The sequence below is a fragment of the Somniosus microcephalus genome, chromosome 5 (assembly GCF_052327205.1).
Source record: "Somniosus microcephalus isolate GS21.2 chromosome 5, FLI_Smic_1.0, whole genome shotgun sequence".
NCBI classification, from domain to species: Eukaryota; Metazoa; Chordata; class Chondrichthyes; order Squaliformes; family Somniosidae; genus Somniosus; species Somniosus microcephalus.
In genome coordinates this window covers 44,023,833-44,047,561 of record NC_140991.1, presented here as the reverse complement: position 1 = coordinate 44,047,561, position 23,729 = coordinate 44,023,833, and the positions used below count along the sequence as shown (strand labels likewise).

The 23,729-nt window shown below is 39.8% G+C and overlaps 1 protein-coding gene across 5 annotated transcripts in view; it reads left to right on the top strand.

Annotated features, from left to right (window-relative positions):
- The window catches only part of larp4b (La ribonucleoprotein 4B), a 100,089-nt gene that overhangs the window by 68,525 nt on the left and 7,835 nt on the right, over positions 1-23,729 (top strand). For all 5 annotated transcript variants that reach the window (XM_085987588.1, XM_085987590.1, XM_085987589.1 and 2 more), the window contains 6 exons: positions 1,921-2,030; positions 5,306-5,557; positions 6,060-6,105; positions 10,663-10,839; positions 13,359-13,492; positions 18,242-18,353. In XM_085987588.1, the coding sequence (XP_085843714.1) occupies positions 1,921-2,030; positions 5,306-5,557; positions 6,060-6,105; positions 10,663-10,839; positions 13,359-13,492; positions 18,242-18,353 (831 nt within the window). The remainder of the gene's footprint in view (positions 1-1,920; positions 2,031-5,305; positions 5,558-6,059; positions 6,106-10,662; positions 10,840-13,358; positions 13,493-18,241; positions 18,354-23,729) is intronic.

The following is a 23,729-nucleotide window of genomic DNA, read 5'->3' as shown; positions in this document are numbered from 1 at the left end:
AAATTCTCACGTTTCATGCTCCTGAGTGGAAGGTCCAGAGTTAGTTCAACCCATTTCTTGGAGTTGTGTTTATCTGAAGATAGATCTGTTAACCCTTCTGAATGGTAGCTCCTGTCGGTGGTCATGTGGTATCTCCTTTTCTTTGGCACAAAGGTTTCTTAGCATTTCTCCCTCATACCAGGGGTAGTTCAAAAGATGCAAGGGGATGGAGCAAATGTTATACTGGTAATCCTGTGTTAGCCCATCAAACCATGTTTCTTGAACATCACAACAATGAGTAAATGGAGGATCCTGTTGCATTCACGAGGCATCTATTCTAACTTGTGAAGTAAAATACCGCATCCGACTACCTAATTATTGAAGACAACAACTGGTGGGTCAGGGTTTCCCATTCCTGTCTGTATATACTTTGATCAGTTCCCGCAGGGCATCTATTTAAATTGAGTTTATAACAATGGAAACCGCTTGTTCAGTGGTCTACTAGGTCAATCCTGTTCACATGATCTGCATATTCTGGAACATCTCCAGCATCTGTTCAACACTGGCTTCAAATCTAGTTTTATTGGCAGTTGCATCCAAGAAAACATGCTTTATCTGATCCCCAATATAATTGAGTGAAATTCCAGAATACAGACCTAATACTAAAACCTACTTTAATCGGCCACTGCACCATATGACATTGCCATAGCCCAACAGGAGCATTGTGGTCTTCGGAAGATTTAAAAAAATGTTTTAATTCCTTTGCCGTAAAACCTTCAACTTTATGCGGGACTTCTTTTAAGGTGTTAGGTCATTGAGGCGTGAACAGATTTTGCTTGGACCCTATTTCACTGACATCATCTGTTCTGGAGGAGGGGTTCTAATTTCTGGTCTTGAGGCTTGTGAACTTGTTACTTGTCTTCTAGTTCTGCAGTTAGTCGGAGTGCAGTAACTTATTTTTCCAAGAAATGTACATCTCATTTTCAAGACTTGGATCATACCCTCTTAGTTAACATGTGGTCTGTGAATCCTCCATCCTAACTTGTACCCCTGGATTTATCCTTGTTGCTTTTTGACCTATGCCCCAGAGCGCATATCTGTTTGAGGGTTAGATACCCAAAATTAACCCAAAGTTACTGCTTTGTTAATGGACCCATTGTATACACTGGTTTCCTCTACTATCTGACATTAAAATCCGTTTCATTCCATGGCTTTTCCAGGTCTTTTTGAATGCCCTGTGACGTTAGTTATCTGCTCATGTAGCTTCGTTTTCAGAAAATTTTGTAATAAAAGTAATAGTGTAACCAGTGCATGTGGAGCAGGTTCCTGTGGAATACTGCTAATTACTGTCTCAACATAACTTCACATTTATCACCATCTGCTTTTTAAAATTAAGCTAGCAAGCTAATGTCATTTATTCAATGGGCCTTTATCTTTTTAAAGTCTCAGATGCTCAAAACTTTCTGAAAATCAGACTAAGTTCTTTTCACTGGATTGCTCATGTCTTGAAAACTTATTTGTCCTTCAAGATTTTCAGAGGACATGTTGCACAAATCCAATGTTTTTCAAAGCCACATCAATTTGTCTTTATGGCTTCTGTGTTTCAGATGAAGGTAGAAAGCACCAACATTTTACCTACTGTAAATTCATAATTCCTGCCTTTTATTGAACATCAAGAATAAAGTGAAATCTTTATTTCATGAATGGCGTGACTTCAAACTTAACTTGGCCTAAATTAAGTAACTTGATTGCGGTTCCACTCTTGATAGTGCTTTGTCAAAATGGAAAAATGAGCACAGTAATTTATGTAACTGAAACATTCCTTCTGAAATTCACAAATGTGGAATAAAGATTGCACTATTGATGTTTTTCTACACTTGGGCTGTCATTTTTATATAGAGAGAATTGAAATATTACTCTCATATTCTATTTCTTTTGTAGGTATCTCCATTCCCTAATGCTGGCTTCATAAATGGATTTACTGCAGCTCCAAACTTCAAATCTGCTACAGCCCCTTTGACCTCACTCAGACAATATAACCCTAGAAACAGGTAAGATCTTTTTGAATGTTAATTTTTTTTTTGAAGTAGAGAGCATTTAGGTTGGGAGCAAGCACAGCCTTCCTAGTTTCTGGAGAGAAGTGCAAAAAGGAAATTGGCTGTTCCATAGAAATGGAGGAAAATCCAATTGCATTTGCATACCTTTTATTACAAGTCATTGCTACAGGCTTGGAGTATGTTTCCTGCTTCCTTCCATAGGGGAGAGAGTTTAGAGGAGGAAGACAACTTGGGTAAGAGTGGCTTAAGATCAGTATAGCAATATGTATTAATTTAGATACGTACTGTTAAAAACACATCTTTCCTTAAACCTCAGCTCCTTTTATATTTGGGAGCTTTTTTCCAATACTTTTTACATTTTTTATGGTGTGATCAGAACTGAACACACTGCTCCAAGTGTGATGCGACCAGTGCACTCTGAAGCATTAATATTTCTGCAGATGGGGTTGCTGCTGCTTTTATTAACTTTGTGAAAAAGCTTGCCACAATGTCTAGGTGTTTGAAAATAAGTTCACTATTACTCCCAGATTCTTTAGGTCTCGATTCTAATTCCGTTCCAAGCATTCCTTAACTATGATGCAAGGTTTTCTGACCAGAGTACACTGTTTCAAATTTCTGAAGTGTTAAGTTTGATTTTCCCAAATGGCTAACCAGTGTAAACCATTCTGCAAAGCTTTCTAGCTGTGTCATGTCTACTGCTCTCCCCGTTTGTGTTGCCAGAGTATTTGGTATCCAAGTCATTTATCTAGATTAGAAAAAGGGTCCAAATGCTGACGCCATTTGGAGCTTTATTCAAAACCTCCCCATGTTTTACCTTCTGAATAATGTTTCCTATCTTGGTTTATTCAATTTAACATGTTCTATTCTGAATTACTGAAGTTCTTAGTTTAATTAGGAATCTTTTGTGTGGAACTTTGTTAAAAAAAAAACTTTCCAGATTAAAGATCTATGTGGCCCTTTCGTGTGGGGTATGCAAGTCAAAACAATAGTGACCATAGTGTTTTCATTTGGATATTCAGTGAAGTAATATGTGTAAAATGTTCAAACGATGACTACTTAATCTGTGGGGGAAAACTCCCAAGTACATTGCATTTTGTTTCCATATTTGGGTTGTACCTGGAGAACAAGTTGTATGATATGTAGTTTTGGTGGTTGTAGACGTCACTAATGGTAGTAGGAGCAACTTGAAACAATAACAAATCGTATCTCAAACCATGGAGGTATTTGGGTTTAAGTTGATCATCTTCTGTAGTATATTGGTACCAATATGCTAAATAAGCCTAACATTTTATTTAATGTGTAATTGTATCATTGTTTTGACTTCAAAAATGACAGAACTGCCTGTACCTATAGGAAAGGATATGGCCATGGGATACATGCCAACAGAGGAGAAAGATAATGCACATTTGTTGCAGCATTAATGGATATAATATGCAGTGTGTTTCAGAGTAATTGCAGGAGGTTGCTGTGTTCCTTTTTTATGTCGTGATCAAGCAGCAGGAACACTTGTTTTCAAAACATTTCAACAGTTGACTTGTTTCAGATCTGAGCTGTTTTTTTCCCCCACAAGTAGTAATTAACATATGTAAAAATGCTTATCTTGCATTCGTTTGTTTTTTTAAGATCTAGCTCTTGAGGACATTTTTATCTTGCTGTAATGTGGTCACCATTTCCTGCAAGCAATATCTTGGACCATATCTTAACACTGCTGTGGTCAGTATGGTGGCATTGTACATATAGCTTCCAATATTCAGTGCCACAGAATCGTAGGCTGCCGATTTTGTTACTAGGATTCTTCATCTGAGCCTTTGTTCTAGTAAGTAGCTGTGGTGAAAGGAGGCCAGGTGCTTCCACATGGAACTAGTCACTCACAGAACAAACATTAGCAAAATGCTGCAGGAATGAGGAAAGAAAGTTGGGTGAGAAGAGGGAGGAAGACATTTATAATCTTCAGAAACCATATCTGCTCAAAGCATTTCAACCTTTCAACAAGTCAAAAACATTTGAGCAGATGATCTAATAGTTCTTTCCCTACTGCCCCCCGCTCCCCCCTCACAAAACTCCTGTTACTGCTACTTATCCTGTACCCTGGATGGCAGGACAGTCCGCTGTGAGGTACTGTAGTTAGGAGGTATAACTGGAGCAGGAACTGATTTAGTCTGCAGATATCTTTCTGAAAGGGAATGAATGCATCTCCTTTCAGCATTTATCGCATGGGCTGGAACTGAGCTACCTCAGGGAAGCAAGTTGGAATGACGGGCAGCTTTGCAACTCGTGGCCATCAGATCTGCAACTGGGCGGACCTGCCATTTGACCTCCTGGGATGCCCCGAACTGACGTATTTAATGCATATATTGCTGTCTTTTTTAAACAAAGTGCACCTGATTGAGCATGCTAAGTCTGCAGTGCTTAAAAACTAGACAAGAAAAGATTGCAATCTGCTTGACTGTAGTATCTTCAGTAGGGGGTGTTCAAACGGAGGGATAATCTTGCAGTTTTGCAGTATTTACAGGAATATACACACAAGTCAGTGTGCATAATTATGCGTACTGATCTGGGAACTCAGGCTAGCCAGACAGTGCCACGCTATCTCCCCTATCTTGTTTGGTTAGGCTATTACATTAAATGCTGTCCTTGTGCCAATAGCAGATGGTGCGCTCCGCTTTTCCCAAGAGGTGTTTCTTATCCTTTTAGTTATTATAAATATAAAATAGCTCTGCAGGAAAGGGGTCCAATTGCTGGGCAATTATTCAGCTTTGGGTGGAGACTTGTACATCAATCTCAACTAGCTGTAATCTGACAGATGCTTAATTGAGATGTTTGGGGAGGTGGGCTCTGTTGTAGCAGGGGGTTGTTTCAACCTGCTGCTAGCAGTAAATCATGCAAGAGAGAGTTGGTCTGGATCATCACGATGCTAGCCATGGCCTTGATAGCCAGACTTCTCTCTGGGGTGGTTAGTCTCGGGACTAGGACCAGAAGTTATGCAGGAGCAAGCTAGTGTAGCTGCAGCATTCATCAAGCATGGAGTTTTATCCTTCTGTAGCATATCCTCTTGGTCCTCCAATCTTGCACTGCCTATCACTCCAGTTTTTTGTAGTATTTCCAAAAGCTTGCTTATTTTGGTGGAAAAATACTATACCCTAGGGATTTCAATGTTGAATTACAAATTTTTAAACTTTACTGTTAGTGGTTATGTTTTCTTAATTTGTTCGTATTACAATGATTAGTCTTGCTCTAGATCAGCATAATTAATTTACATTTCTGATTAGGAACCACAGTAAATCTCATCTACGCCCCACGTTACCGAACACAGATCGTGGACCGGGACTTTTGGAGAGCCCAACGATATTTAATTTTTCTACGGATCGTCTGTTGAATGGTGTTCGAAGTCCTCAGATGCGACCGGCTGGACCTAACAGGGCACGGATCCATAGCAATGCAGCTTATAATAAGAGAGATTTTGGGATTGGAAGGTCAGAGCAAATCAATGCTGATTCATCACCCAGCATGGGCCGAGGAAGGTGAGTCTGAATAACCGAAATAAGGAAATAATACCGAGAATCGATTCCTTTCGCATTCCAGACGTGATCTGTTTTCAGTCAGACATCTTCTAAAAGATGTTTAGCTAAATAAAATGCAATTATTGCTAAACAAGTGGAAACCTGAATTTTCTACAGATCAGCCTGTAGTGCCATCTTGTCTTTTGACTTTTTCTCTTCTCCACTCTTTCTCTCCCCCGAGCCCTTCTTTACCTTGTTGCTAGTCTGCAGTTTATCACCTGATGAGTGAGCTCCATGCACATTGCAATCTATAATCATACCCATATAAAATGACCAGAAATATGTTTGTGATTTAAACCTGCTGAACTGAGAGTCTCTTGGTTGACTTGCACCATCAAACAAAGCATGACTTAAAGATTGACCATTTTATGATGTGTGTAGAAGATGAGAGAAACATGCAGCAGATGCTGATTTGTTTTCCTTGAATATTAAAGTCTTTATGGAATTTTAATTTTTTTTCCAGGAAGAATTCATATGGATACAGGAAGAAAAGGGAAGACAAGTTTACGGTATGAAGTTTTTAATATTGGAACTTTAAATATTGACTGTCATTGAGGTTGTTGTGGTGGAGCACCAGTATGTAGCATCACTACATGGAAGTGCTGGCTTGAGCTTTGAGCTCTCTGGAGTAGCTTGCCTATCCCATCCAACACACGATCTCAACCTGAGAGGGGTGGAAAAAGTTTGTGGTTTGTGAACATTAAAATGGTTTCTGCTCCAATGTGGTATACAAAAGGTTTGCACCACAGTTCCCAACCTTCATTCCAAACAGCTTTACCATTGTGAGGCATTTTGAGCAGCATTAAATATGGAAGAATATGTTCTTAAAACTGCTGTCAGGCGATTTGTACAGCAACGTGGGCAGACTCCTCAGAATCGAATACTTCCTACCACTTTGACCCAGAGAGAGAAACTTGAATGTTTGTTTATTAGATTCTCTGCAAATGTGTCCAGTGGTTGAGATGATCAAGTTTCCATCTGAAGCTTTTTATTTGATGGGATGTGGCAAAACTGGCTGCACTTACTGCCCATTCTTAAGTGCCTTGACAACTGGCTTGCCAGGCCACTTCAGAGGGGATTGAACCTACAATGTGGGACTGGAATCACATGGGCCACACCAGGTAGGACTGAAGGGTTCGGTGAGCTAGTTTGTTTTTACAAGTCTGGCAGCTTTCATGGACATATTTCTGGTACTGGCCCAGAAATTGCCAGATTAATTGAACTCTATTTCATTAAGTTGCCATGCTAAGATTTGAATTCATAATTCCTGGTTTACTAGTCTAGTACCGTAACAATTACACTATCATGCCCAGATGTTGCATCCACTTCAGAGCAAAGTATGGCTCTTGTTATTCTGACCATTTTACAATCTTTTATTTATCCCTCTCCCTTTGTCCCACCATTGGTGGCCAGGCCTTCAACTGTCTCGGCCCTACACTCTGGAACTCACGCTCTAAACCTCTCCACCTCCCTATAACCGTTTAAGATCCACCTTAAAATCTAACTCTTTGCCCAACTTTTGGTCATCCCTTCTAATGCATCCTTTTTGGCTCCTGTCCATTTTTGTCTAATTTACATTTTTGTGAAGTGGCTTGGGATGCTTTTCTACATTAAAGGTGCTCGAAAATCCAAGTTGTTGATTAAGTGAGCATCATTCTGCTCGGCACAATCTTCTTTTGTTACGCAAAGACACTATGGGGGAAAAATCCAAAACCTGTTGAGATATTATTCAACTAATGTTTTCAGCTAATAAAAGGGAACAGCTTGAATCATACCCCTCTGGGTGTGCCTTGATCCCTTTTCCTTTAAGTAGTGTTACTTTGGCCACTTTTCAATCTTCTAGAATCCAGTGTTTGTTCAGATGACAAATTTCAATATGCAACTCCTTTAAGGATCATGGACTTTTTTTTTTCTTTTAAGTGCATAACCTTTTTACTTAGTCACTGGCACAATGTCTATCTCCTCTGCCAGTAATGGCAATCTGATTTCTGACTTGGGTAGCTTTTTGTCTTGGGGTTTCCAGCGTCACACTATTTCAAAATGAACCAGTACACTCTGTTTACTACATTTATCGGAGAAATCTTTTTCTCAGAAGTCCTTGTTCCTTTTGACTTCTAAATTTTTGAACCTGTATTTGCTTATTTGTAATTTACCCAGACTTGTGTTCTCTGCTTATTTCTAACATACTCTTTATATATCCCCTTGTAAACATGATACCCTCCATTGACTTTTAATTTGTTTTGACTTGGTGTAGACTAGAGTGCTTAAATACTTCACACTTTCCACTTTCTACTGCAGGTGTTTCAATTAATCTTTTTGTGATATTCATTTCCTTCAGGGTCTGTTTGAAGTTCTGCAGTATGGCACTGTCTCTTTAATATCATCATGTGCATTTTAATTTTAAAAAAATTAATCACTGGTCCCAGATGCTTGATTATCCCTAACTTTATTATTACCATATCTGTGTCATTACAAATAAATAGATCCTATTTTGTTGGTTGTTGCGCACTTAGTGAGCAGTTTTTAGTGTTGACCAAGTCCTGTGAACTACTCACTGTTACAGATATGACAATTTTTTCCCCCAAGTAAAGTCCTGTCTCATTTTAAAATTGGACATGTGGAATTGGTTTGTTCGTTGAGATGATAGATTTTTGTTGCTCGACACTAACACTACTTCCATTTTAGGCATCTGTGGTCAATGTTAAACATTCCCAGATTAGATCAAGTGTAGGCCAATGCAGAGTGAAGTTCTCATACTTTGCCGAAATTTAATCTCGGAAAAAGGCCTACACGATGGGTTTGGCAGCTTGTACGCACTTCTGTTTGGGTCCATACCATTTCGAAGTGGTTTGAGACTCTCCAAACTTGCATTGTGTAACACCCTGCAACTGGCAGAGAATTTTCATTTAATCTCTGACTGAATTCAAATCCAGCTTAAAACACCATCTCCAAACTTTTTGTATATTTCCCATGAGATGTTACAGAACTTTCTTCCAATGGTATTGTTCTGAGCATTTAAAAGAAAATTGAATATTTTATTTGAACTCTGAATTATCCCACAGAGTACAAGAAGTTTACAGCACACAGAGGTCATTCAGCCCATCATGTATTTGGCAGTTGTTTTGCTGGATCGAACCAGAACAAATTCCACTGCCCTGCTCACTCTCTAACACTTAAGTCTTCTCTGCTTAAGAATTTATTCATATTTTCTTTAAAGATGCAAGGGTCTCTGCCTCATTTACTCCCTGTGGCAATGCATTCCATGTTCTAGCAACTACATAAACACATTTGAACCTGAGTGGCTCTGATGAATAAAAAGTAATAAATCACAATAGCACCTTAAAGTAAACGATTGTTTGTTTCTTGCTTTAACCTCCCCTCTCTGTAAGGAAAGAAGCTGGAGTTTTCCAAGCTGCTACCAATCAAGAGCACCAGAAGGCCAATAAACATTTGTCTCTGGAGGAGGGATAGTATTTTTAGACCCTTCCTGGGACAGAGCCAATTAACATAATTGACCTCTAGATGTGCCTTTTTGCAGTACTCTTTCTGCTCTCTTTCACCACTTCTTTCAAACTGCCCATCCACCAGTATTGAGTAAGTAAAATATGACATTTCTCCTCTGATGCAGTTTGACTCGGAGTTCAAAGGAATAGGCTAGGTTAAATACAACTTCATCTTGGCTCAGGTCAATCAGGAAATGACTAAGACATTAACACTGACTAATATAGTGTACGTAACATAAAATGACCATCATAAAACAGCATATCATCTGACAATACCGTCCTCAAAGCTACACAAAATTCACTTTTATTTTTCCAATACTAATCAAATCATTGAGGATGTAGGCTGTAAAATGTTTTGACAAAGGTAAAGCCAAGCTGGCATGAGCCTTTATGAAAATATTTATGTAATGCGTACTGCCAAATATCTTCACTGCGGAAAGGGAGGTAGAGCAGAGGCTAGGTATTTACCCATCAGGAGAAAGGAGATTGAGGACCAGGAACTCTGCATCAGCGCACCCACCATTAAATGTGTTATGTTCCAAAAATATGCATGGGGACATTAATGATTACAATATATAAATTGAAACGGCTTTTAAAAATTCTGACCTAATATTTAATATTGAAGCCTTTGTATTTAATTGGTCTGAGTCTCATACAGGAGGTTAGCTAAGTATACCTATTACAACAAGTGCTTATTTATAGCTGGAGGGTCTCTTAGGATTGCAAGCTGCCTGTCTCTGCTCTGGATAGGCATGTTGCATTGGGAGATCAAAATCCTGAGTGCTTTTTTTTCTATTTCTGGTGAGTCTTCACCCCACTCCTTTTTCTGTGTCTGGTTAATTCTGTTCTTTACTCTGAGCCTCATGCCACTAAACATCTTACATGCTGCTTCAAAATGCTAGTTACTGAAACTTCCTTTTAAGATGAATGTAATTGCTGCCAGGTCGCTTTCACTCTTTAAGCTAGAAGGGGAGGAGGGAGAGGGGAAAATTATGCAACAAAACCGATTTTGAGCTGCTATTGAGTTGAAGTTTAAAATGACTTTAAGGATACATCAGTAAAACTGGTTATTTGATCATTACCGCTTTGCTGTTTGAGGGACCTTGCTGTGTGCAAATTGGCTGCCACATTTCCTACGTGACTATACATCAATAGTACTTTCTTGGCCTGTACAGCGCTTTGGGATGTCCGGAGGTTGTAAAAGGCGCTATATAAATGCAAATCTGTCGTTCTGTTTCTTGCCCCTGGTGGCATTCCACCAAATTTGAGTTCTTTGCTTTTTTGATTTTGTACATAATGTTTCTAAGTTTGTAGTTAATGCCAACACCAGATTTGTCTGTGAGCAGTTTCGTATGTACAATACCCTCTGAGGGAAAACTTGTGACAGACCTTCTTCATAAGGCTAATAGCAATTTGAAACATTCTATCTTTTTTTATATCCATTTAATAATATGGGTTGGTGCTTTCTTGGACAGTTAAATTGGGATCAATTTTATTTGAGTGCCTTTTTGATATTTTTTTGGGAATGGGAACTGTATCTTTTAAAACTCTTTTTTTTGGCAGAGATCCCAGACACAATCCCCTCCACCAAAGCCACCATCACCCAACTTTGAACTAGGGTTGTCCAACTTTCCTCCTTTGCCTGGAGCTGCAGGCAACCTGAAGACCGAAGAGGTTCTTGAGAACAGACTTTCTAACGTGGTCAAAGCAATTCCGAAAGAGAAGGCACAGATATTACAGGTATTGTGGTGATTTATTCTGCTTTTGAAGAACACTCCATTGAGAGAGAATTATGGAATAGTTAATTATAAACTTGTATTGTTTTGAAACCATAGAAACAAAGTACAGCATTTGTCTGTCTTAAATATGATGTGGATTCTAGCCAGATGAGAATCAGTCAGGTCTGAACAAAGATGATTACATAATTCAGTTCAGTTAAACGGTGATTTCAGACCAAGAATTCTGAGCAAATCTAGATTGGGGGGTATATGTAGAAAGCTTTGCACCATTACTGAAGAGCCTTTACACCAAGTAGAATGGAATAACAACTAGTGGAATTTAGGAATGATGTACATGTCTCCCAAGCAGGTTGTTATGGAGTCCCAGAGCTAATATCACCATTGGAGGTCTTTTACTACTTTCAACTTCTTGCCTAATCTCGCTCAATGTGCTGTGTCTTGGACCATTTGATAACTTAAACTGGTCGTGTGGTAAATTATACCAGTATGGAGAGGAGACATAGTATCTCGAGTTATTTTAAAGGTGAAGGCTAGCTTTGGAGACAAGGTAACTGTTGAGCTTTACAGGCACAATGACTCCCAAAAGGCAGCATGTATCTTTTTGTTCTCCATTGAAAACCACAAGCTATTTGAGTTGCAGAGCGCTTACCCTGAAACATCACTTCAATCATTTAGATTTCTGTATTCTTCACACATAGGAAGACATCTCAAGTATTTATTTTACATTGAGAAATTTTAGATGCTGATCAGAAGGGCAGAAAATGCAATCAGAGCAGGGTTGTAGTGGAGATTGAAAGCACAGTCAAAGAAAAGGGATTTGAGGAGGCTTTTGAAGGGAGGAAGGTGGCAAGGCAGAGGAAACTGAAGCAGAGTTTCAAAATGCAGTGGCTAAATGAGTGATTACCAATAATGGAGCTGTGGACAAGGCATAGCCTGGTGTTAAAGGAGTAACCGGTGCATAATGTTAGATAACATCATTTAAGATAGATGGGGAGAAAGCCATGGGAGAATTGGAAAGCAAGGATAAGTCTTGTGAAATCAACACACTGGGGCGCTGAGAGCCTGGAGAGGATTGGGGTTATGGGAGTGTTGGACATTGTGTGGTGAGATCATGGCCTGCAGTATTTTGCAAGAATTGTAACTTGTGCAGGCTTGAGCTGGGAAGGCCAACTGCGATGATATTAGACAAGTGAGTCATGAGTTAGAGAGCATCGACGAGGTATCCCAGTGGAGGTGGAAGAAAGCATCTTGGTAATGAGGATATGGGTGAGCAAGCTGAATTCGGAGGTGCCGTCTTTCAGATGAGACGTTAAACCAAGGTCCCACTTGCCCTTGCAAGTAAATGTAAGAGGGTACTAGTTGAAGAAAAGCAGGGGAGTTCTCCCGGTGGTCTGGCCAATATTCATCCCTCAACCAACATTATTAAACAGATTATTTGATCTTGTATCTCATTGCTGTTTGTGGGCCCTGGATGTGTCAAAACTGGCTGCTGCATTTCCCTACATTGCAACAGTGACTACACTTGTACCTCATTGGCCCTAAAGCATTTTGAAAGGTGCTATACAAATGCAAGTCCCTTTCTTTCCTTCTGAAATATATTGTTTATACTGTGAGGCTGTACTAATTTAACACGCTCTCTTCAGTTTACGTCACTTTATCTGGTTCCTGAGCACCTAGATTGCGTACACGCATTAGTACTTTAATACATATCCGAGGCATCTAGATTGACTTGAACAGATCGCTTATTGACACTGCCAGTGTATATTAACAAATGCCAAAATGCATATAATAATTAGCTCAGCTATCCATTTTCCAAATAGAAAACAGTTCACATTTTATATTTTGTGGCCAAGATAACTAAGATGGACATTTCCATGTCTGAACAAGCCATTTGGTAATTTGACATCAGTATTTTGCAATCTTAACCGAAGGAAATTGAGTGCGAAATTTATTCTCAAGTTCTCAGTACAGGAAACTTTCGATTATCCGGCTCCTAAATAACCGGAACGCTCTATCCACCGGCAAAATTCAGGAGTCGGTTCAGGTAACTTTTTTTTACTTTTAGTTACTTTTTTAATTGATTTGTTGCTGTGCAAGGGTGTAGCTGAAGCTGTTGCTAAGCTGCAGAGACGCTTGCAACTTGTGCCGATTGTTTTGAAGCTGTGGGTTTGTTGCTTTATACGGAGCTCTGAGCTCCGTATCTTTTACTATAGCGTTCGGTTATCCGGAATTGTTGATGAACCGGCAACACGTCGGTCCCGTCCGTGCCGGATACCAGAAAGTTTCCTGTACAGTGCTTTGTGCAAGAATCTGAAGTGTAGTTATGAGTTGGAAGAGGATTGTATTGGAGGTAAGGTTAATGCTTGTAACTAAATTGCAAGCAGAAAGATGACCAAGACCCGAGATCCAAATGGCACCTTGCAGCTTGCTTGACTGTGAAGTCCGCTGGCTATATATTTCTACTGTAAGATCTCTGGACTAGTGTAAATAGGATTATGATACTGATCATTTTTATTTTAGAGTATAAATGTTGATGCAAGCACTAACACTATACCTTCGGGAATACCACGGGAGACATTGCCATCCATATCTCCAACTGCACTGCCAGTGAGTTCTGAGGGCTCCCCTTCACCACCTCGTTCACCAGAAATCACGTAAGTTATTTAAATTCTGCCTATTGGTACTGATGAGCTGCCTTGTATGAGAGCATCTTTATATGTACCTATCTGTTGATGGACCTGTTTTAATTAAACATAATTGAACTCTAGAAGGTAACTTAGTGAACGTACAACAGAAAATAATTGGGGACATGCAAGGATCTCTTGTATGATGTATGCTGCAACGCTAACTGCTTGGACATTATAGTATTAAATGCTGTATATTAGTAACCTCCACAGAAGCTTTTTTTAAAAAAAAAAAAGACTAACCAATTTTCTTTGCTCATCCTGGTAAATCGGTGATGACCTGTTTGGTAAATTGCTAGTTTCTTGAGGTTTTTCTATGGAGAAACGATTCTCAAACTCAGTCGGGCTGCATCAACCACTAGCTATACATACTGAGATTTATGTTTGCAGGGTTTCTAGGGACACATTCCCTAATTAATTATTCCCACTTGTGCATTTTCCAGCATTTTGGAGTAGACTTCAATATGAGTAAACCGTTTTTGTGTGTGCATATACTTCATATGTCCCGACTCTGAATTGAGAGGATCATCAGTGAATCATGTATGCACAATAATCTATTCTTTGAAGTTCTTTGCTGATCTTTCGCTCCAGATTATCTCTCTTTTCTCCCATGCGTATGTAATTTGCTTTATTTACCAATGACCGACTCCCCTTCCCCTCGCCACCCCTCCAAAGCAAAATTGAGCGATGTTGAATTTATCGTAGAATTGTCCTTTTATGTACTCTTAATTGTGTGGCAATTAGCATTAATAAGTGCATAAATTGAATTTTTTTTTAAATCCTCATAGGATACCAGACACTACTGGGGCTATTTAATCAAGTTTCTTTGATCTCTTTCTCCTCCTTCCCCCTTGCATTTAATTATTACATTCAGTCGGTCATAGACATGGGTCCATTCATGATATCACCATGTATGAAGCTTTGTAGATTGTTAATCAGACAAGCAGGAAGCAAACTTGTGTCGAGTAGCAGGAAGCAACGCATCATTAGGGTGAAGGAGCAATCGATTAGGAGTTGGGGAAACTTTTTCCATGCTGCTCACTGCACCCCAATGTTTGAGGGTCAATGCTACAGAGTGCTGCCTGTTAATAGTATTAAAAAGGAGTCACTTAAAGCTCCTTTTTAACCAGAATGATTGAACTTGCTGTGCTTTAAGCATTTTGAATCATTATTTCCACTTCATGGTGATAAGGGATGAAAGTTTGGGTTCTACTATTTTTATCCCCAAGATATATTTGCTGTCAAGACTCTCGCAACCAGACATGAATGTTGAATTGGCCAGTAATCTTGGAACTGTACTTTCAAGCTTTCTACTAGGAGTTCTGCTTTCAGCTGGAACAGTTAATACACATCTGCCAACCTTTTTGGAGGAACAACTTGGGATTTAGTTATAAAACATTTTTTGGTGTTTGCTGACATGTTGGAATAATTCAGATTTTTAACATCATTTTCAGTGTTATGAGTCTCCAATGTCTGCCAGCTGCTCAGTTGACATCAGCTATGGCCCAGCAAGCAGCCCAGTAGAGTCTGAACAAAAAGCAAAATACTGTAGATGCTGGAATTCAAAACAAGAACCATGCTGGAAATACTGAGCAGGTCAGGCAGCATCTGTGGAGATAGCAGACAAGTTGACCTTTTTGGCTTTGGACCGTTGGAACTTATCTGTTGGGTCAGGCAGCATCTACAGACAGCAGTGTTTCCAGTATTCTGTGTTTTGTTTCTGTAGAGTCTAACTTAGTTTGACTTACCTTTCTGATCTTGGAATGGAAAACTTGTCCCTATCAGAATCGGTGCAGCCACTTGTACGCAAAGCTTGCTATAACTCTAGTTTGAGCAGTGTCTGATCACCACAATATTTTCAGCATCTTCACTGGACAGCTATAAGGAGGTGCAGTGAAAAGTCCAGGCACTTCTCCACAGGGAAGAAAAGCAAATTGTACTGTTTTACTCACGTAGAGATAGTTTTACACAGTAGCAGTGTTGCAGGCTGAGGGTGTGTGTTATAGGAGGTATTTGGTTTTGAGACTCCAGGAGGGCAAAATAGGGGACAAAGTAACCAAAAAGATGGCATTAGCTTTGAGTCTGTTTTTCAGTTTTTGGTGTTACTTGTTTTTATAGCCTTCTGATTGCTTTTGCACTGTTCTATTGCCCCCTATCCCTATATAAATAATAAAGGTCAGTACAGCTCGATGTTCTCTTCCTAATGTATTACATTACATTTCCAGCAGGTGGCGCCCATTGCCAGTTTCTTTTGCTGGCTTCTTCCCTCCAAAAATCATGCACTTTGTGTTCAGTGCACCAGTTAGATTTAATTACGGTTTCACTGGTTCTGTCATGGACAAATTGATTATTTTGCACTCTCTTTACAGTAAAAATACAGTTTGCAAAATTAAATGCCATGAAGCTGTTGATAAAATGTAGTTCTTGCAGCCAGTCAGTGTAATAAAATGTTAACTATTTTTATTAACTCTGAATTTCATCCATGTCATGTTGTGTATTGGGTTATTCCTTTGTGTTTAAATAGCTCACAAATCCTCTTCCTACAATCATCACATGTTGGAGCTTTGTCTTTTTCTTTAGTTACAAGGATTCTTGCAGTCCTGTCTAGTTTCCAGTTTAAAAACCTGTCTTCAGTGCCATGCATGTATTTAGATAACAGATTCTCACAGGGGTATCTTCCATCATCGTACAACTTGAAGCATGAACCACAGGACAAGGTTTGATATGCCTGATTCCTTTGCTGAAAGGTGACCCTCTGGGCCGCCCAGTTCACCATAGAATCGCTCATTCACTCCAAAGGTAGGACTGGGGAATGTTTTTGAACCTTTCCATTATGTGCACAAGGTGAACCATATTCAAAGTGTGTGCATATGACTGAGTTCCATCTCCAACATCAGTCACCACAGGCCCCATCTTTAGAATCAGCCACCTGTCTGTCTGTCCCAGTTGTGATCAGAGCTTCTAAGTAACCAATTGATAGTTAGCTTATTCATTGCTCCCATAGCGTTCAAAGCAGCTACCTTTGTTCTGGAATCAGTCTTTATTATCAAGACCCAGCAACAAGTGGCTCATACCAGAATGGACCTGCTGATAAATTTAGCATGACGGAGTAGGAAGCTGATCAAGTAGCCACCCTACAGGGAATTAGTAAAGGTAACTTTTTTTGTAGTTTTTTTCCCAGTTATCAAAGCTTATTGCAGACTATGGTCAGGTTTGTCAGAATATCTACCTTGATTAACCCAAGCAGGGCCATCCTATAGAGCCTCGGACCTGCTTTAGACAGTGATGGACCTCAGAGCAGCTTTGGTGTTGCCAGGAGTGAGTGCTGTTTTATCCAAGTGTCAAAAGCAACGAATTTTGCAAAAATACAAACTCTTCTGTTTTCTCTTGAGGTAGGACGATGACCTGGGCAAGATCTGTTGTGCATCAGTGATACCGAATCAGTGATGCTAACTTTTTATGTTTGTAAGTAAGAGGACCATAAGACCTTGGGGAAAGCTACAGAATATGATCAATGCCCCATCAATATCCTGAAGGCCATATTGCTTATAGTAATTCAGATGGTTGAACTCTATACTGAACAAAGCAAAGGTTAAAATAACAAGGAAGGAAGCACAGGATTTGCACTTTCAATTGGAGGAACAGATTTATTGAGTTGGGATCTGTCCAGGGTGTGATTTGGCACTAGAGGTTTGGAAGAAATTGAATTCTCACCTGACCTTAATATTGAGCAACAACTTTAGTTTACTGGTGTTTGTTTCTAATGAGTACAGGGAGAAACCAAGCTAGTTATTGGCATTTGCTCTGAGGAAGCAACAAGGGTTTATATGATCCTTTGATAATTTTCCCTCTGGTGTTTGATTCTTACAAGCCTGTGCTTCATGTGAACAAAAGTAGGCTCTTCAGTTTCAAGCCAGTTGTGCCATTCAATTAGACCATTGCTGATCAGTACCTCAACTCCATTTACCTGACTTTTGTTCCATATGCTTGATACTCTTGACAAATAAAGATATATTGATCGCAGTCTTATAAATTTTAATTGACCCAGCATCCATAGCCCTTTGAGGGGCAAGTTCCAGATTTTGAGTGTGAAGTGCTTCCTGATTTCTCTCCTAAATAGCCTAGCTCTTCCCCACCATAGAATGATACAGCCCAGAGGAATTAGTTTCTCTGTATCTACACTATCGAATCCCTTTATCATTTTAAACACTAAAAGATTAGATCATCCCTCAACCTTCGAAACTCAAAGAATGCAAGCCAAGTTTATGAAATCAGCCCTCCTAATTTAACTCTTAAGCTCTGGTGAATCTGCACTGTACCTCTTCCAAAGCCAATCTATCCTTCCACATCGGCTCTGTGCCCAAAAATGAACAAGTTGTGTTTGTTGCTATTCTGCATATAGTGTGATTTTGACCTTTTTACTTCTGGGAGGGGAGAGGTTGCTCACACTGCTATATAACACAAAATTGAAAAATAGAATGGGGGTGGGGGGTGGTGACACGTTGGATATCTTCCTGCACATGCCCTCGTGCACTTCATTTTGCAGAAACCAAAAAAAAAATGGTGTGTCTCCTGTAGTTTAAGGAAGGGTAGCAGTCTGTACTGGTGTCACCTAGTGGCCTTTATGCACTGCTACAGGATTATTTTTTAGGAAGAATGTTCATAGTTGGTGTTTATAACAAAAATGAAAGTTACATTTGTGGTCTTTTATTTTTATAGTGAAATAAAGAGCCAAGAAACCAAGCAAAGAGAAACACAGACTCCCTTGGAAAGACTGACTACACCTCTTTCTACTGCAAGTAAATCAGTACAGGTCAATGGAGCAGCCACAGTAAGTGTTTTCTGGGAGGGAGGAAATTGATTTGATTGGCATGTACAACAACTTGTGATTTTTTTAAAAAGATGTAGCTGGTATTTGATCCAATTGATTCTTGCCAAATTTTGCAACCAGGTATTTCCTACTTTCAAATTCGTTTGACTACTTCCAAATCTTTTCAACGGTCCAAAATAAAATTTGCCAACTTACTTTGGTCTCGATGGTTTCTGTCTGAGTTGGTGCTGCAGTGATGGGAGCAGCTTTAAATCAGAAAAGTTAAACCGAGGAATTGACTTGGCATTGCCTGGCTGAAGATACATATTATCTGTTGAGACTGAAAACTAGTTATCAATTCTTATTGAAGCACAAAAGTGGTACAGGAAACTTTCGTTTAAATGGAGGTTAAATCTCCAGAATGCTCTATCCACCAGCAAAATTCAGGAGTCGGTTCAGATAACTTTTTTTACTTTTCGTTGCTTTTTTTCTCCATTCCTGGCTCTGCAAGCGTCTAGCTGAAGCTGTTGCTTAGCTACAGAGACGCTTGCAAGCTGCGCCGACTGTTTTGAAGCTGTTGCTAAGCAGCAGGGTTTGTTGCTAGATACGGAGCTCAGAAGCTCCGTATGTTTTAACATTAGCGCTGGTTTCTCCGGCAGTGTTGATCGACCGGCACCAGCTCGGTCCCGTCAGTGCTGGATACCAGAAAGTTTCCTGTAGTGTACTAATGAACTACATGGAGTGGTAGAACCATGGGTGTCCCACATGTTCTTAATCTCCTCCTTAGAGTGAAGTATCTCAGTTTTTAGTAGATTTTGGCTTAAAATGTCCTTGAAAACTGGCATTGTTTTTTACTGTTAGTTTTAATTTAAAATGAAGCTTTCACATTCTTGAATGTTGGGTCTCCCATAGATAGTCTTTTGGGTACTCCTGTAACTGGTCCGAGCATCTTGCTTTCAGGTGGGTCCCGGTACCGCCAATTGTCTATTTATGCAATAGCTTAACCCAGGGGCGTAACCCTTTGTGATCTAAACGGGATGTCTTATTGCACATACCTTCGTGCACTTCTCCATTTTTTTTCTCTCCAAAGGCAGACTGAAAAACAATAGTGAGATGAGGCCTGATGCAAATTGTTAAGCTGCTTTATTTTTAGAGAGAGCAAATGAATGTACACAGTAACAGTGATCAAATCACACTCTACTAACTACAGAGCCCTCTGAGAACAAAAAAATAAGTCCTACCTCTTGTTAATGGGTTTGCTTAACTTTTCCTGGTCAGGCTTCTGATTCCGACCGAATCTCGGCTTGAGTTGAGTGAGTTTCCCTTGCTAGGCCAGGCTCCTTCCCTAACTTACCTGGTTGTCTAGCTGTCCAGGAACAGCTGTCCAGGAACAGCCACTCAGCCCCTTGAGCCTATACCATCTTTCACTTAGATCACAGCTGGTCTGTACCTCAACTCCATTTACCCGCCTTCATTCCATATCTCTCGATACCCTTACCTAACAAAAAATCTATTGATCTTAGTCTTGAAAATTTCAGTTGACCCAATATGCACAGCCTTTTGGGGGAGCGAGACTCTCTGATCTGTTCATACTTGTCCAAGTGCTCAGTCACTCTCGTCTCTGATTGATAGATTCCAGTAATATCCCCTCAATTGATAAGTCTGTAGTTACCTGATATCTTCCCCTCTCCTATCTTAAGTAATGGAGTGACATTTGCAATTTTCCAGTCCAAAGGTGCAATTCCTGAATCTAGAGAGCTTTAGAAAATTGTGGCCAACTCATCTGCAATTTCTTTCAATATCCTGGGGTGGAAACCATCAGGTCCTGGAAATTTGTCCATCGTAAGTCCCATTATCATCTCCATTACCATTTTTATATAATTTTTTAAAACTTGCGTTGAATCCAAGTTCCTCTCTTTGACTTAATTTTAGGTTCCCTTGTAGCGCTGGTATTTTGTCACCTTCCTCCACTGTGAAAACTGATGCAAAGTATTCATTTAATGAATCTGCCGTTTTCTTATCCATTATAGTCTCACCTGCATCTGTCTAATTGGTCCCCATTACCACTTTCTCTCAATATATTTATAAAAACTTTAGCTGTTGGCTTTGATGTCCCTTGCAAATGTTTTATTTCCCCCTCCTTTCTCTCTTTTCCCCCCCCCCCCCCCCCAAAAAAAAATCTGAGCCTTCAGCCTGTCTTTTTTAAACCTGTGCAAATTCACTATTTTAAATACAACAGTTAAGTATAATATATTCACAATTCCAGTGGTTTTTAAAAAAAACTAACTCTCATATGATGGTCCACAAGTTCTGTTAAGTAAAATACTGCAAATGCTGGACATCTGAACTAAAAACATAAAATGCTGGAAATACTCAGCAGATCAGGCAGCATCTGTGGAGAGAGGAACAGAGTTAACGTTTCAGGTCGATGACCTTTCGTCAGAACCCAGTATTTCCAGCATTTTCTGTCTTTATTTGAGTTCTGTTCAGGTAGGTTTCATGTTGGCACTATTTCCATCCTTCATGACGTGTTCACATTTGGTTTGATACGATATTGCGATGGATAGTCAGTTTTAGAAATATGTCCAGTTGGGTCCCATGTGAGTTTCTTCATTGCATGGAAAGCTTCATGGCAGTGTTAATGAACTGGCCAGCCTTTTATGTACAGGAAACTCTTTGGTATCCGGGACCGGCGTGTTGCCGGTTGATCAAAAATTCCGGATGACTGAGAGGATTATCTACCGAGGCTATTTTTAACAAAATTTTTTTTTAAAAATCAAGAAATGTGCAGTGTACAGTAATTGGGTACTCACCTACAGAATGTTGTTAAATGGATGGTGGAAGATGCTTGATTAAGTACAGTACTGCCAGTTGAGGGTAATGCAATGACTACCAGCAGCGTGGGAGACACAGTACCCCTGTAAAATGGCAGATCAGAAGAGACTACTGGCAGCACGGGAGAGTCAGACTCCTGGTACAGGGGTATTGAGGTGTTCGACTTCCGACAGCACCAAGAAGCCGAGTAGTGGCAGTTTGGAGAACTATCCCCACTGACTAACTTGGCCACCACAGGAGACTTGGGCTCGGCAACATTGCCGGTTATTGAGGTGTTGTTTTCGGCGCGAGAATTTTGCCGGTTAATGGAGAATTCTGGATATTTGGGTGCCGTTTAAACGAGAGTTTCCTGTAAATCAACTGTTTGAGTTGGCATTCAAGACAGTCCATTAGACTCGTATGCAGCTTTTTAAAATCTACAGTTGCTTCCCAGTTTCATTTGGATCAAAAAGTTGTTGCATTATTTTATCCACATTGTTGGGACTGTGACCTAATTTCCTCTGTAGATGCTCACAAAGTCCTAAGTTGCATCTAATACAGAGCAGTTTAGGAAGCCTGAAAGGTTTGTTTTCTATGATGCGAAGGCCCATGGCAAACCACCGATTTAATGAATAGCCAAGTGGATGACGATGCATTGTAACTACTATGTTGGAGGGAAAAAGTTTGGGTGAGGGGTGGGTGAAGGTTAAATCCACCTGTTCTATGTGTGCTTTCTGGGCATACGGATATCTCGTTCCAGTTTAATAGCATATATCTGGCTGCCACATGAAGCATTCCTCCTTTATTGGACAATGCTATCCAGATTTAATTGCAGTGCACAATCATTCCTTTGGCCGATGGGTGCTGACAGCTGAGGTTATGTTTCCTACATATGGCCTAACTGTACTACGGTGTGCTCTTGTGTGTTGAGGAGGATAGATTATCAACATGGTAGCTCAGTCTTCAATTTTTGAAGAATACAACTTTCAAAAGCTGCAATTCCCCACAGGCCCTGGGGCATGTTTTGTTTTTTGGGTGTCACTCTGTTGAGTGATTTGCTTCACTTTAAAACAATATGGCCAGGGTGATGGGCCTGGTAATTCTCTCATGCAGGAGCAGGTAACAATGTGCAATGCTGCACACTTGTAATATCAGTGACACCTTTGTGTGCATACTCAGCACATGGTTTCCCAGGAGGGCTTCAGTATGTGGAGGATGCATATCATTCAAGGCATGAAGATTGCTCTATCGGGTAGGTCATCTATCTGCTGAGTGTTCTTCAGTTGAAGTAGCTGTGGTAGGGTAACTGTGGGTATGTTAATCCCCTAAAACTGCTTTCTACTCCCTATATTTACAACAGTTTGAACAGTATCACTGGCTGTTGCCCACATTTTTAAGGATTGTTTTAAACCCACGGAAGACTTATGAGCAGGCAGACTTTGGTAGAATGGTCACGTGGCTTAAGGAGAAAAAGGTTTGGTGAAACACATTTTTGTATTAACTAATGCATTAGCTAAACCGTGTTTTTTTTAAATCTCCAAATGGTTGCTTAATGTGTCTAGATGCAGGTTTAAATTATGTATGAATTCTACACTAATTTTCAGAGTATGGTGTATGAAGATGTCAGGAGTGCTAAATTTAGCATCTTGCTTATTGTGCAGGTCCAGCATATGGGCTTACATTGTCAATTAGTGGTTCGCATTATGTTTTAGTGTGAGCATTGATTTTTTTTTTACTATCATAAGCTTTTAGGACATAATTCCATTGTGGGAGATGTCATGGAATTCTGCTGTGTATTTTGAGATGAATTAGGCAGTAGTGGTGACACTTCAGTATTGAGGCAGGCTAGCTAGGACTAATGTAGTGAAGTGGTGAAAGGGGGAATCAAGTTTATTTTGGTCATGTAGTTAATTGTACTGAGGACTGGGACTTTGGTGCAAATTCAGCAGAAAAAGATTTACTTTGAAGTAGATACTGTTTTAAGGTCTATGCACTCTAACAATAAGACCCTTCATTGTGTAACTGAGTTCCAAAGTGTCTCACCTGCCAGTGCATGGCGACATCTTTTCATGAGCCTCACTCATTTCCTATCTGTCTTTGTAGCATCAAAAACAAAATTATGTAAACTTTGCTGTTGATGTGGCATACCTCACTTTACTAGTCAGTATCGTGGACTGAATGGTACTCAACGAGCAAGAACTATATGGCTCTCGCCAAGTTCTCAACTGCTGCAAACTATCGTTTTCCCCCACACAAAGCTGGCCCTGCAGGATCTGTATAGCTCGATGAATGGAAGCCATTCAAAAAATACTATTGAGCACATGTGGTGGTGGTGGTGGACATTTCCCATTATCTGAAACTAGTATGTGGAAAACACAATTGTTAACTGCTGTGGTATCCCAGGTAAAAGTCTAAATCCACAACCTGAATAACTTGTGTGTTTTTGGGAGCTAACGGCAAGTGAACCACATTTAACATTAAAATTAAACACAGCCTTTTCCTGGACAAATAGTCAAAAATTTCAATGTCAAAGTACAAAAATTAAATTAGGTGTATAATAGTGCAATGTTTATGTTAGTAGAT